The following is a 15131-nucleotide window of genomic DNA, read 5'->3' as shown; positions in this document are numbered from 1 at the left end:
AGTTTAAGCTACAACATGGCCAGCTAACATGGCTTCAGAAGTGTGAGGGTGCAACTGAACAGGGCTTTTCAAAAGTGCTGACACATCTCTCTCTCGCCCCCTCTCACACACCCACACTTTTCTCCATTTTGACATATCATCTCTATGTCTAGATAGTGGATGGGGAGTGATATAAGCAGTGGTTCTCAAACTTTTGTAAAGGTGACCCCTTTCAGCCAGCAAGCCTATTGAGTAAGACCTCCCTTATAAATTAAAAACACTTTAAAAATATATTGAACACCATTCTAAATGTTAGAGCCAAAGCAGAGATTGGGGTGGAGACTGACAGCTCACAACCCTTCATTTAATACCTCTGTGACCCTCTGAGGGGTCCTGACCACCAGTTTGAGAACCCCTAGATGTAAGCCAAGGATAAACATGCCTTGTTTCTAAGAGAAAAGTCTCAAATGTAATGCTGAGAGGGTAATCCAAGTGATTTTTTAATTGATAGAGAATTCAGTTGCTCTCCCCATAATTGAGAAAGTTTTTCTGAGAGCCAAGAGAAGACCAGCTGATGCTGCTTCCTGGTCTATGGTACCTCATAAGCATTACAACAGATGGAGATCCAATCAAGCCAAGTTTGATTTCTTCAGCAAGAGTTACTGTAAGTTAATTCACTTACATAGAAACTCTAATGCTAGAAGGTTGGGGAATGAATTAACTGAAGGAACTAGGTTCAGCTGGGAATGATACATGGCAAGTTTGTCCTTTTGCAAGTTCCAGAAGTGTGACAGCTAATATAACATTTTAAATTAAGACTTTATTTGTTGCTAACAATTTCCTTTAAATCTCAGCATGTATGTTATCTGGACATGACACTCTACCTTAAAAAGTATCCAATTTTTCAAAACCATTTATATTATCTGGATAACATAGCTAACTCCTTCCCTACTACACCAGGATATATGATCCCTGTCCTAGGCAGCTCTCCATTATCTTCCTCTGCAAAGACAGAAGCAAAGTAACTTTAAGAAATCCGCTACATTTTTATTCAGTGTTTCTTACTCCTCATTTTTAAAGCTATCCCGCCCCCCGATTTTTTATCTTATGTGTTCTAGGAATATATGAGAATCTTCTCAACCTGACCACATCTGAAAAAGTCATAACACTGAGGCAATGTTTACACTGAGATAAGTTTGAATGTATTACATTTGATTTTGTAACGCTGGGTTTTATAAATTTGAATTTGAGCATCCTCACCTTCACACAAAATCGAATTAGTGCTGCCACACTAAATTGCCAAAGATCAACTGCTGCAACAGTGCATTGTGGGAACCTGTCCCACAGTTCCCTCAGCCCCAAAGCATTCTGGGTTTTTCTCTCTGCTGCAGTACGGGAAAAAAAATGCACAGCTAGTGGTTGTGGGATTGTGATGTCCCCTTCACATGCTGCATTCCCCTCATTCCCCTCCTGTGGAAAGCAAATGGCCATTTTTCCCGAAGGAAAGAAGGAAAAGTAGGAAACCACAAAGTGTATGTGCTCTGGGATCACACAGGTGACTATGCCATGTCAACTGGTTCCTCAGCTACTTTTACCCCCTTGAAACCACAGTATGGTATGACCTGTCTTAAGGAAGACACTTGATAAGGAATTTGCCAAAAGAAATGAACATTGGAAAGAAAGCATCAACAATGATCACCAAATTAACTGAAATCTCTTGTGTTTGTAACTGACTTAACAAAGATTTTACAAAAAGCAGATGAAAAGAAAAAAAGCAAGGGTGCTCACTTAAACACGTCTGGGTTTCCCGAGAGTTACTGGTTGAAAGAAAGCTATGGAGTAACTGTTAAACCAGTTTAAAAATCACATGCTGTAGATTCACTGGTTGAACTGCAAATAATAATGGAAACAATTCAGTTCACTGACAACAAAAAGTGCTTTCTTGAAAGGGAGCCAACTTTCTGAAGCTTGCTATTGGTATGATGGTTCACTCTATAGGGTGAGGGTGGACACGGAGGGACCAATTGACATAGTCCCTGTAGGGGCTTTCTCCAGCACGGGGCCAGCCCCACAGATCATTGACTGAGGGGGCTGGCCCCCTGAAATACATTGATGGGTGCAGGCTGTAGCTGAGGGACCAGCTGACGTGGTCTCTTCAGGGGCTTTCTTCCAGCCCCTCGTTGTGTGCTGTCGCACTGAAAACATAGCAGAAACCAAGCTCCCTGGCCTGTGTTCCTTTTGAGGGGCGATCCAGCCCCAAAAAGGCTCCTGGTAGCATGGTGCAGGAACCAGACTTGCCCCCAAACATCTTTGCTGTGGGGGGAGACTTCCCCCCAGTGACAACCAACCCCCTAAATCACACCTCTGGAGCCTTCACCGTGCGCAAGCCAGGACATGGTGCTGTCTGGAAGCACAGTCTGCATGTCGGGGGCGAGCCATGTGATGAAGTTGGGCAGTGGATAGAGCCCCGACTTCCTGGTGCCTGTGGAGGAGGGAGGGGCTGCCCATGCACAAATGTGAACTGAAGAAAAGAAGTTTCCGAGCCTCTCATACAAGCATGACCCCCACAGCCTAGCCACCATGTGGTACGGTGGGGTAGGGACTTGTGCCAGCCCTGAAAAAAAATCTCAGGCTCTCTTGCTAAGTCCTGTGCAGGGAAGAAGCCATCACCTGGTACTGGAGCTATTTTTTCCATAGTTAGATGTGATCATCGTGCTGCCCATAAAGAAATGAATTCAAAATGGGCCCAAGTGCCCACTTCAATTTCCTGGGCTCCCTGCTGCTGAATTCAAATTTGCAGGCTTCCTGCTAGCTACTTCCTGTGCACCTGGAGAGTAGCGGAGATGGAAGCAGCCACAGTGGACAACCATGGTGCATTACGGAATACATACGAGACACCTCAGGAGGTCGACTTAAATAAATGCCATGTCCACAGTAGCCTTAATCCAACGTTTTAAATTTGAACTTGGCACTAGGCTGACTCGCATGGACAGAGTAATAATATCAACCTTAGCACTCGCTAAAATCGACCGTAACAGTGTGAAGAGAGTGACATTGTAAAATCGAGCCTAAAGATCAGCTTTATCGTATAGTGTTGACATGGGCTCAGAAAATGGGCCTTGCTACTCAAAAGAAGAATTTGAAATAAACTCTACAGGTTTTTGACAAGATTTCAGAAGCCCTGTAAAGGAGCAGTCACCTATTGACATTTCTTAGCAGGCAATAAACTTTTCTCCTTCTTCTGTAAGTCCGGCCATCAAGGAAACATGGGGCAAAGACCTCATCAACTGATGTCACTTACAGCCTCCACACACAGAGTAAGTTAACAATGAAATGTATTTGGAGTGACAGTGGTGCAGTGTGCTGCTGGTATTACAAGGTACAGATCACACCTACCTGAGTTTATTCTTAAGGGATTTTCTTATAAGAGAAAGCAACTGTTCATTTTTCTGGGCATATACACAGAAAAAAACCAAATTCTACTGCCAGCAAGAAACTCCATGAACTTGGACTCACAAAACATTTCCATGGCCATCTGGGATTTTTCCATGGGTGTGGATGTGCAGCAATAGCAAGATACCATTTCAAAGAGGGGGTCCAGGGTTAAAAGAAGATGGGCACAACATTTTGAAACCACATATGAAAATACTCTAAGTGAGCTAAGCTTATTTCATTCAAGTTTGTCCCTCCTTTCCTGACCAAAAGTGAGGACAGCACATCATCCATTTTCAAAAATACCTGCAGTGAGTAAGCGGAGCCGTAAACCTGAGGGTCCAGTTCCATCTCTCAGAACATCAACATTCTCAGCATACACGTTACCAAGGAAACAGCTGAGGGGCATGACGGGAGCCCTGGAAGAGTTAGGTGGGATATAACAAAACAAACACAGGAAATGCTTAAGCTCAGAACTTTCCACTAACTCTCCAATGACAGACGCTAGTAGAATACATTAAGAGTAAAGCATATGAATGCTGACATGGGAGAATCTAACTTGCCTAGAATGAAAGGGCTAAAGTAACTTCTGAGACACTCAACTTTCATATTACACTAGAAGATGTTTCTGAAAATTTTTGGTTGCAAATGTATTTCTTGTGAAAATAAGGGCCATAATGCACTTATACATGCTTAATTCACAGCTATTGCTAGAACTGGACAAACATCTGGGTGCAATGTGAATGCTTTTACACATGATATGGCAAACACCAATCACGCTTCAGTTAGAGGATTCCTACTACTTCAGTCGTCAACCATTTCTGAAGACAGATGGCCAAGTCTACTGACTTCTGCAGTAGTTTGCTGATATGAGCTAACAAAGTCTATTTTAAGATCACAAAATGTGTCTCCTAGTCTGTGGATTTTAACTGAATCATGTTGTCATTTGTTACCACCTCTAAATATGAAAGCATCTCAATTATTTTAAAGGGACATGTTGAACAAGTTTAAAAGCTGCACCATCTGTTCCTCAGTTCACTCACTAATTCTCCTTTTAAAAATCTCTTTGTTAGACTCACCTAATTAATTGCAACAATAGCAGATAAAGAATACAACTTACATTCAGGAGAGTATGTGTACTTAAAGTTAATTTTTTCCAATAATGTGATGTTTTTCTGTGCCTGAGTGAATACATGACTTCTCAGCAAGGCTTTTAAACGTGCGCACACATGCATGCACTAAACCCCACCACGCCACAGCTGGATATAGGAAATGTTTTCAAAAGTGGAGTACAATGTCCATATACACATGCTCCATTATAATTTATACTTTTCTCCGACTCATTAATCCACCAGTGCATTAGTATTTTCCTGGCATAAATAACAATACTTTCTTCAGAAATACAAATGATGTTATCAATGAAGTAACAATTTACAGAAACCCCTTTATTTCTGATCTTGTCTAGAAATCTCCAGGGAAAATAAATACTTTCAAAAATATTGAACCTTGAAGAAACAGTAACAGTATAATATTGGTTTATATGGGGCTATTAAATGCCATGTCAAATTTGAAGATAATAGTTCATTTAGACAGAAAAAAAAAGACAAGGACTGATTGCAAGTAACTCCCATTCATACTCAGGGGAGTTAGACATGCAAATACCCTGAGCATCAATGGAATGCAAATAAGTCATATATGACATAACATTCATATGCTAAATAAGCACAGAGATTGCAATTTTAATATTTGTATTGCAGTAGAGTTTACAGGCCTTAATCAGAAATTGAAGCTCCATTGGGACAGACAATATACAAACACAGACCAAAAATACTGGTCCATGCCCCAGTCAACTTGACTTACCTAAACAGAGGGCATCAATGTACATTCAAGCTGGGTAGGTACAGTGGCTTTTCCAAATTACAGTTTGTCTCCTCACTCTTGGAATGGGTAATGTCACCGTTGGAGAACATGTAATATCAACTTCCACACTACCTGGCCTATCCTCTGAGCTTAAGATAAAAAGCACTGGGAACGAGCCAGGATGGAACCTGAATCAGCCCATTCACAGTGCTCTGAAAATTCTGGGAGGAAGAGGAGTAAGTGCAGGGCTCCAAAGCCCCAGTGCGGAAAAGGCATGGGGGAAGCAGGCAGGCGGATGTACAGGATGTAGGTAGAACCCCAATGGGCTGCATGCAGCCTGAAGGCCGTAGATTACCAACCACTGGATATCAATCTTGCAGCCCACTGAAATGCAGGAGGGCCACTATTCTCAATTGCCCATCAGTGTTTAATCCATGTCAACAGCACTGATGTGTGGCAGTTAAGTACAATACTTGTTTGCACTCTGGAATTCACATCCTCACAGTCTGCATTGCAGCACAATGTAGTCACATGCTTAGCTTAGTGCAACTAATCTAAATGCATTTTCACCAGATTCACACCAGTGTAAGTAAATCAGAATTTTGCCATTTCATTCACGAGTATGTGCTCTGTGTCCAATATCTAGAGATATCTGAAGGAGCATTACCACAAACAGATGTATTTGGCATCATCCAAAGAAAAGAACAAATGGAAACAGACACTGAATTTCTCATGCATTTGACATTCCATCAAGTCTAAACAATAAATACATGAAGGAGGGAAAAAAAACCCCAGATATTGGTTAACATCCCTTGACAGTTCAGCTATACATACTTGGTATCCTGCAGGCTGTTTCCACTGTAGATGTACATACGTTTCACAGTTGCACCATGGGGAATTTGCAGAGAAGCTAAGCCATGAGCAAAGTTAGGCTGTGGATATATGAAAAAATTCAGGCTATTGCATACGGCACAACAAAAATATAACGCTGCTCTAATCTTGTGGAGGTTGAACCTCTCTAATCTGGTACCCTCAGGATCTGACCAGTGCCAAACTAGAGAATTTGCTGGACAGTGGGAGGTCAGTATTGTCTAGCAGCATTACCAACACTTCCACTGACTACTGGGCTCTCAGAAGACATTTAGGGGTAAATTACAGCTAAATACCAGCAGAGAACACTGACAGCCAGGACTGGTGACTGGAAACAAATTTATGGGACCACGGGAACCTTGCCCACACCCATGATAAGTGGTCATCCAACTATCTAAAATCATGCCGGGATTACAGATGTTGCCGTACAAGAGTGTGCCAGACTAGAGAGGGTCAACCTGTTCTAAAATAAGATGCATCCGTCTGCAATAATTACGTTCTTCCCTAGAAGCTCTGTAAAAAATAGACACAACATTGGCTATTCTCCAGGCTTCTGGTATATAATACCTGATTTTTTTTTTTTTTTTTAAATTTTGCATTAAGCAACTCTGGCAGCCAATTTTTACAATCCTTCCAAACTCTTGGATGAATACCCTCTGATCCTGGCAGTGTATTGCAATTTACTCTATAAGGTTGTTTTCATGCTTTTTGACACCTTATTCACTGACACTATCTTCGTGATCTAGAAAGAACACCTTTTGCCTAGACTCCCTATTGCCTTACTGAGTGTATGTCTACAAAAGGAAATTAGGTCAATTTTACAAAGGTTGATTTTGCAGCACCCAATTTTGCAAGTCAAGGGCGCATGTCCACGTTGGCATATAAAGTTGACAGAGGGGCTCCCGATTAGGGCGTACCACTTCAACTTTCTCAGCAACACAGAGTGGGTACCTATCCCACAGTTCCTGCTGCTTGCTGGTACTGTTAGTTAAGTTCCCAGTAGCTGAAAGGACAAAGAAGTGCCACGGGTGCATGTTGTCAGCTTCCCATAGTGCACTTATCTCCTCCCCCTCCCTTTAGGGAGCAAAGACAAAAACGGTTTTTATTTTTCCATATCCATGCAGATGCCATTGCAAGGCTAGCATGGAACCCATACAACTTCAAACTGTAGTGACAAGTACTGTGAACATCTCATGCATTCTGCTGTGGTATGTGCAGAGCTTAAAGCAACCTTCAGAGCAATTAAGACTCTGAGGAGGACACAGACATATACAAGTGTGAAACACTGGAGAGGATGAACGGGCAGGTGCTGGCTGTGCTCGATACTTTTTACACTACAGAGTGCTGGTTCTGCTGCCGTGAAACAAGCTCAGACTGGTGGGACTGCATTGTTCTGCAGGTATGGGATGATCAGTAGTGGCTACAAAACTTCCGCATGCGTAAGACCACTTTCATGGAACTTTGGGTATTGCTTTCCCCTGCCCTGAAGCACAGCAATACCAAAGTGAGACCTGCTCCGACAGTTCAGAAATGTGTGGCTATAGCTCTGTGGAAACTTGCAATACCAGATAGCTACCAGTGAGGGGCAATCAGTGCAGAGTGGACAAGTCTACAACGGAGGCTGTCGTGATCCAGGTAGCCAACGAAATCAACACCCTTCCGCTATGAAGGACAGTGGCTCTGGGAACTGTGTAGGACATAGTGGACGGTTTTGACGCGATGGGATTCTCTAATAGTGTCGGGGTCATAGGTGGAATGCACATCCGTATCTGGCACCAGACAACCTTGTCACAAAGTGCACAAACCACAATGGGTTCCTCTCCATTGTTTTACAGGGGTTGGTGAGTCACAACGGCCACTTAGTGGAAATCAACATGGGATGGCTGGGAAAGGTGCATGGCACCTTTTGTAGGAACTCTGGTCTGTTCAGGAAAGCTGCTGAATGGAACTCTCTTCCCAGACCAGAAAAATCACCACTGAAGATGGTGGAGATGCCAATAGTGATTCTGGGAGCAGGAGCGCCAAAGTCTCCCTTAAAGTTGGCAGAACGACGCGTGTAGTATGGACTGATTGCTTAGAAAAATGATCTAAGTCTGCTGCATTCAAACTAATGTCCTAATGCAGACCAGGCCTCATACAAAAGTCATTAAGCTTCTTTGCAATGCTCTTAACCTCTAAATGTCTAGTGATCTAGGAATTAGGTGATCCAGTGAGAAAATATGCCACTATGGCTGTGGCCACACTTGGCCAAAAATGCAAAATGGCCATTGAATATTCAGCGCCTCATTAGCATTAGGACGCTTCCGGCCACGGCGCTTTGAAAGCACCGCTTTCGAACGCTCACGGCTCGGTGAGGCTACATGGGGGCCCTTTTCGAAAGGACCCCGCACCTTTTGAAATCCCCTTATTCCTCTCCGGGGAGGGGAATAAGGGGATTTTGAAAGGTGCGGGGTCCTTTCGAAAAGGGCCCCTGCATAGCCACGCCGAGGCATGTGCATTCGAAAGTGGTGCTTTCGAAGCGCCGCGACCGGAAGAGTCCTAGTGCTAATGAGGCACTGAATTTCAATTCAGCACCTCATTAGTAATCTTCAAAATGGCCATTTGCATGGCCATTTCGCAGTTTTGGCCAAGCGTGGACACAGCCTATACTGACTAACTTATGCCTCCTGCTTCTTTCCATTTTTTGTCATGGGATCAGAAACTGTACAATATGTATTGCTTTTAGAAGAGAATGAATCTCACATACAACAGAGGTACTTCAATTAACACATAAATGAGTTACACTTATGCCTCCTTTAGCATTGCCACAGTAAAGTCAGTGTGATATTTGCCACTGGCTTCAATGAATATAGGATTAGGCTCACTTAATCATTATCCTATCAGTAACCTATCAAAATATTTAGTGAATAAGGAAATGCACATTGCACAACACACTTCTTTTGACTTCCAGACTCTCCCAGCTCAAGAACTTTACTATTCACTCTATCCTAATTAGTTGCACAGATTTTTGAGAGACATTTAAACAGAATTTATAGATCACTTGCAATTAACTAAAGCAAAAGCAAGACTTTAACGGAAACATTTTGGATATTAATTGTGTGTTCACATTTGTGAAGGAAGACAGGAGATTCTGCTCAATAATGGCAATAATACTATTAGTTTTGGAAGCAAACCCTTCATCTATACCCTTTTGTGAAAAGTTAAGCATGATCTTTGGCTCTGAAATGATTATGCACAATGAGTCAGAAAGTAATTTAAGATTTAAATTTCACCCAGATGAAGGGTTTGTTTTGCTTGCGAGCCAGGCAGACTGTAGGTAATATTTTCCAAAGGTTACAAAGACAAAAACCAAAAAGGAAGATAATTATCTTTTAACTCAAAATGATTCCTGACCTCGTACTTTGGAGTTTCAGCCCACGAGTCCAATTGAAACGAGAAAGACAGCCCTCTGAAATTGAGGTGAAAGAGTTGTTCAGCTGAGTTGTACACTGGAAAAAAAATAATGAAATTATAGAAACAGGCAGTAATTCTTCTAATTCAGATTAGCAGAGCATTGCATCACTTTAGTCTGATGTTTCTCTGCACGCTCCTGACTCACCAAAATATCTGACAAGAATAAACCACCTCAATGTGATGTGGAATTTTAAGGTTGCATATAATAGCAACATTCCCTGTATACTTAATTCACACACAACAACCTTAAATAGGCTTGTATCACAAACCTTGCTGCTCAGCTTCAGGCACAAGTGTCAGCACCAGATCCTGTGAATGCAACCATGGCAAGGAAGAGGTTCCATGTGAGATTATGCTCTCTATCACAAGAAGAAAGTTTCCAGTGCTTTTTTTTGTAACTCAGCTGGCTCTCTGCCACGACGCTGCCAGGATCCCCTGGTCCCCCAGCTGGGGCTGCCAGAGGGGCTCTGTGCCCCAGCCAGCTCCCCTCTGTGGGGCTGTTGAGATATCCCTCACCCAACCAGGGATCTCGCGGACATGGCTGCCAAGGTGCTGGTATACTGTACCGATATAAAAAAGGCACTGAAGGTTCCTATGGTTGCAGGGCATATGCCATTGAGAGGCAGCTTAGAAAAAAATCTTGCGTCAGTTTTATTAAGCATAGGTCAGAGCTAAGAGGATCGAAAGCAGTGTATAACAATAAAAAAACCTGCCACATTTCTTTGCATTAGTTTCATTTCAATGTGAACAGGGCTATGGTAAGTGGTATAAAGAGCTCATTTTCCATTGATGACGACATTCAAATATGACTTTTCATTCCCTCATAAAGGGACGAATTCCACGGTCCTTACCTTCACTGGGAAGGAGTTACATTAGTCCTATTTATTGAGCTTAGGATAGGACAGAGGTCTGAAATCTGTAGCTCTGTCACTGCATGCGGCTCTTTAAGGATTTATTTGCAATTCTACCATTGGGAGCCACAAAGTAAAAAAACAAAAAACCAAAACCAAAACAAAAAAAAGCTCTTCCTGATTATTTTCACAAAACAGTGAATGTCTAAATGCCCAACAACTAACAACTCATATATAAATAGCAAATGATATATGATCTCGAAACACTGGATAATTCCCCCTTTAATACATGCATTGCATTGTGGGATATGATACTGTATTAGTGTTTTGATTTAACTGCTAATAAGGTATTATTCATATGCATTGCAGCTCTTGAATTATTATTTTTACCAAATTTGAAAAAAATGGCTCTTTTTACCATTTTGGTGGCTGACCCCTGGACTATGAAGTGACATCAACAATTCATTTGCATGATTAAGTGCTATAAAAAAGGAGTTAGGGTGGTAGAGTCAAGCCCTGACGAATGCAAGATGAAAAGACAGGATGAAATCCTGACACACTGAATGACAAAATTCCTGTTTTCTTCAAAAGGTTCCAGTTTCATCCGTGACGTTTACCCCAACCACCAATATGCATTTTGGAGTAAATTAAAGATGCAAATGTTGTGATAATAATAGAATCATAAGGTTGGAAGAGATTGCAGGTTGTCATCAATCCCAACCCCCTGCTGAAACCAAGACCAATTCCAACTGAATCATCCCAGACAGGGCTTTGCCAAGCTGGGACTTAAAGATCTCCAGGGAAACAGATTCTACCACCTCCCAAGGTAACCCATTCCAAAGCTTCACCATTCTTCTAGTGAAACAGTTTTCCTGATATCCAACCGAGACCTCCCACTCCACAACTTGAAACCATTGCTCCTTGTTCTGTCACCTATCACCACTGAGAACAGCCTCTCTCAATCCTCTTTGGAACTACACTTCAAGTATTTGAAGGCTGCTATCAAATCGTCTTCTCTTCTGTAGCCTAAAGAAGCCCAAATCCATCAACCTCTCCTCACAAGTCATGTACTTTGGAACCCTAATAATATTTGTCGCACTCCACTGGGCTCTCTCCAATGTGTCCATATTGGAGAGTAATGGGGGGGCCCAGAACTGGATGTAATATTCCAGCTGCAGTTTCATCAGTGCCAAATAAATGGGAATAGATCTGCTAGCGATGCTCCAACTAATGCACCCCAGTTTGTTGTTAGCTTTCTCGGATAGAATGGCAGACTATTGGCTTACATCCCACTTCTCATCCACTGTCAACCCCAGGTCCTTTTCTGCAGAACTGTGGCTTCCCAGCCAGTAGCAGTGCTTAATAAGAACGTACTATTAAAAATGTTAGCTCACTTTGTGTTAAAAAGAGCAGAAAAATACTAATGCAACTATTCTACATGATAAAGCCAAGCCAACTAATGCATTCAGAAGGTTTGTCATAAAATGTTTATTCATGCTAAACAGGTTGCTAATGGAACACATGGTATTAGCTGGAAGGAGTTTAAATGCAGTGAATAAACAAATTATCTAAATATAAGCAAGAATGCCGTACTTTGTACTGGGTAAGAGCTCAGATAGGCACAAAAGTGCATTTAGGGTCACTGGATGATGATCTTTAGCAATCTTTAGCACTAAACAAAGCTGGTACATGATTTTTCTCAACTAGCATGTGGTTTTTCACAAGCTCAAGATGCGTTTGCTGCATTTTTGAAGAGCCTGAATGCAGATTTACATAGCCACACAAACTGCAACTTGCTATTAGACAAAAGTTCTGCAGCTGTGTAAATATTTTTTATAATCCATGGTCTGGCTTTGTAGGCTTGTGAGATCTCTTTTTCTCTCAAACATTCCCAATAGCTGTATTCATATAATGTTGCAATTTGATTTATGGACAAAAAATCAGGGACATTTGCAGTGTAAAGGCTACAACTCTTCCAGTTTTCACCTACTCCAATTTGCTGTCCAATTACTGCAGCGTCTCTATCCAATTAAATCCCTGGCACCAATACATGGCAGTGCCATCCACACCCATTAATCCCTACAAGTTATCTCAGAAGCGGACTGCAGCATCCAACCCCCTACCTAAATCAGGATCAACCCTGACAAAATCATCCAAGATAGGACTTTGTCAAACTGAGGTTTAAAAACCTCCTGGGATAGAGATTCCACCACCTCTCTAGGCAATGCATTCCAGTGCTTCACCACTCTCCTGGTGAACTAGTTTTTCCTAATGTCCATCCTACACCTCCGCTTCTATAACTTGAGACCCTTGTGCCTCCTCCTGCCATCCGTTACCACTGAGAACAGCTCCTCTTCATTCTTTTTAGAGCCTACCCCCACTCCCGCCTTTCAGGAAGTTGAAGGCTGCTATCAAATCACCCCTCACTTTTCTCTTCTGTAAACTTAAAGAAGACCAAATCCTTCAGCCTCTCCTTGTAGGTCATGCGCTCCAACCCCCTAATAATTTTTGTTGCCCTCTGCTGGACCCTCTCCAGTGCATCCACATCCACTTAGCTGAAAGGTTAGGTGTCTAGCATACAACCTGCTGATGCATGACAAAATAAACAACAACAGGGTCCACACAGTTCATGCACCGCGTTAGAGCTTTTCGCTCCAGCTTGCTGCACAGTAAGCATTTGCATAGACATGACCTGAGAAAATTCTCTCTCCATCGAAACTAGGCAAGACTAAAGGAAAGACCTCAGAATTTCCTTGTTATTGTGAGTTCAAATGTTACCTGAAGATACTATTACTGAGCCACAAAACATTTGACATTATTTTAGTTAAACTTAGTAGGCCACCATTCAAATGTATATATAACGGGAATACCTTGTCAAGTATAAGAATGTGACAACTCTCTGAAAAACAAGTGAACTCATTTGAATTGAGATCAGAAGGGTTTGTCTGCTTCTAATACAAAAGTACAAGAGATATTCTTTAGACCAGTTTATCATTCTCAATGTTAACCAGAAGATCAATTTCATTTGGTGGTGGCCAGTAAATGAAATCTATTTGTCAGGATCTCAAAAATACTGTAGCCTACCTCCTGGATGTGTTGCTCCAAATGATTGATCAATCTGTTCTATAGTTGGAGCAATTGCCTGAGAGTTAAAATGGACTCCACTGAAAAAGAAAACGAAAGCCACTGAATCATTAATGAGCAGACTTTTATTTGGGTCATTATTTAAAATAATATAGATACAAATTTAAGACATGCTTTTGATTTTATTGGAGAAATTCTGCATTCAGCTTACATAAACCATTTCAATAGTAGTCCACTAAAATATTTTACAAGGGTCTTTTTTTCACTCTAACAACTAGCCCTTGATAAGTATGGCTTTCTAAAGAAGCATCTAGATATAATATCATACACTCTATTGTATGTGGAGGTGGGATAATGTTTATTTGATTTAATTAAAATTTCCTACTACCACATTTACACTTGCAGAACAATCAGTAACTGGAACACACAAGATTAAAAATGAAAACCAGGAAAAGAAGCCAGTTTCCAGAAAAATGGACATCTCTTCCAGTCACTAACACAACCACTCTTTACCACCCAAACTTCCATCTAATTAGCATATCCCTAAGCAACCCACATAGTGTGCATCTTTGTGAAACATGAAACCTCAATTGTCTTGCGTAAGCCTTCCTCTCTCTCCCCAGCCTTAAGGGTTCCTGAGGGACAGATGGAAACAACCCTGTTTGTAAAGGTCCATGCTTACCTTTGGGCCTACATATAAATGTTTAATACCACCATAAATACAGAGCATAAAAAGAGGATTGATAATGTACACAAGGAATATGCTTAGCAAGGTTATCTGAATTTTGTTTTCACTATTAGAATATCACACATCATGCCTACTAATCTTAAGCAGTTAGACTTCTTTTCAAAACATACTCACAAGTCATTTCTGTTGAAATTGTTCTTTAATTTGATATACTGTGAGAATATCATCTATAATTTTACTTCTAAATGACTGCATTATTTTTTGATGAAAACTATTCAAGTATTTTCCTCAAGAAAAGTTAATGAGGTGCAAATTCAGTGCAGTTCAATAACAACAACTGGATCGAAAAAGAGGTAGTAAGTAACAGTGTGTGCGGCTCAATGGTATACAGTAAACTTAAATTATTTACCAATATTTTAACTTCACTTTAGTCAAGTCATAAACTTCAATCACCTGAAAGACAGAAAACAAGAAAAATTATTGCAGTTTCACAGAAATCTGAAATAGGATATTTAGGGGCAGACTACTGACCAAAGTTAACTTGCGGTAATAACTTTTTTCCCTTCTCAAATGGAAACTTGTTTGGTTTTAACAACATCAAGACAGATCAGACACACAAGGTGGGTGAGGACCAACTTCTGGTGAATGAGACAAGATTCAAGCTACACTGAGTTCTTCAGGATCTGAAGCTGGTCCAATAAAACATACCTCACCCACCTCATTTCTCTAATATTTTGGGACAAAGATAGTTACAACAACATTGCAAATGAATCAAGATCAGTGAGTCTTGATTTTCTGATCTTATCATACTTCTAAAACAAATACCAAAAACCCTCCAAGCCTGTAACTGACTCTGGAAAGCTGGATCCTTGCATCTGCATAGAACCTGCTAACTTCAATGACGGGCTGCACGA

The 15131-nt window shown here is 41.3% G+C and overlaps 1 protein-coding gene across 3 annotated transcripts in view; it reads right to left on the bottom strand.

Moving 5' to 3' along the window:
- PHAF1 (phagophore assembly factor 1) overlaps nt 1-15131 on the bottom strand; it is a 57343-nt gene that overhangs the window by 17182 nt on the left and 25030 nt on the right. For all 3 annotated transcript variants that reach the window (XM_075008854.1, XM_075008852.1, XM_075008853.1), the window contains exons 5-9: nt 14627-14670; nt 13530-13609; nt 9535-9629; nt 6106-6203; nt 3718-3830 (exon numbers count right to left, since the gene is read on the bottom strand). In XM_075008854.1, the coding sequence (XP_074864955.1) occupies nt 3718-3830; nt 6106-6203; nt 9535-9629; nt 13530-13609; nt 14627-14670 (430 nt within the window). The remainder of the gene's footprint in view (nt 1-3717; nt 3831-6105; nt 6204-9534; nt 9630-13529; nt 13610-14626; nt 14671-15131) is intronic.

This window comes from Carettochelys insculpta, chromosome 14 (assembly GCF_033958435.1).
Source record: "Carettochelys insculpta isolate YL-2023 chromosome 14, ASM3395843v1, whole genome shotgun sequence".
NCBI lineage: Eukaryota > Metazoa > Chordata > Testudines > Carettochelyidae > Carettochelys > Carettochelys insculpta.
Note: the sequence above shows the minus strand (reverse complement) of the source record. Positions and strands in the feature narration are given on the sequence as shown.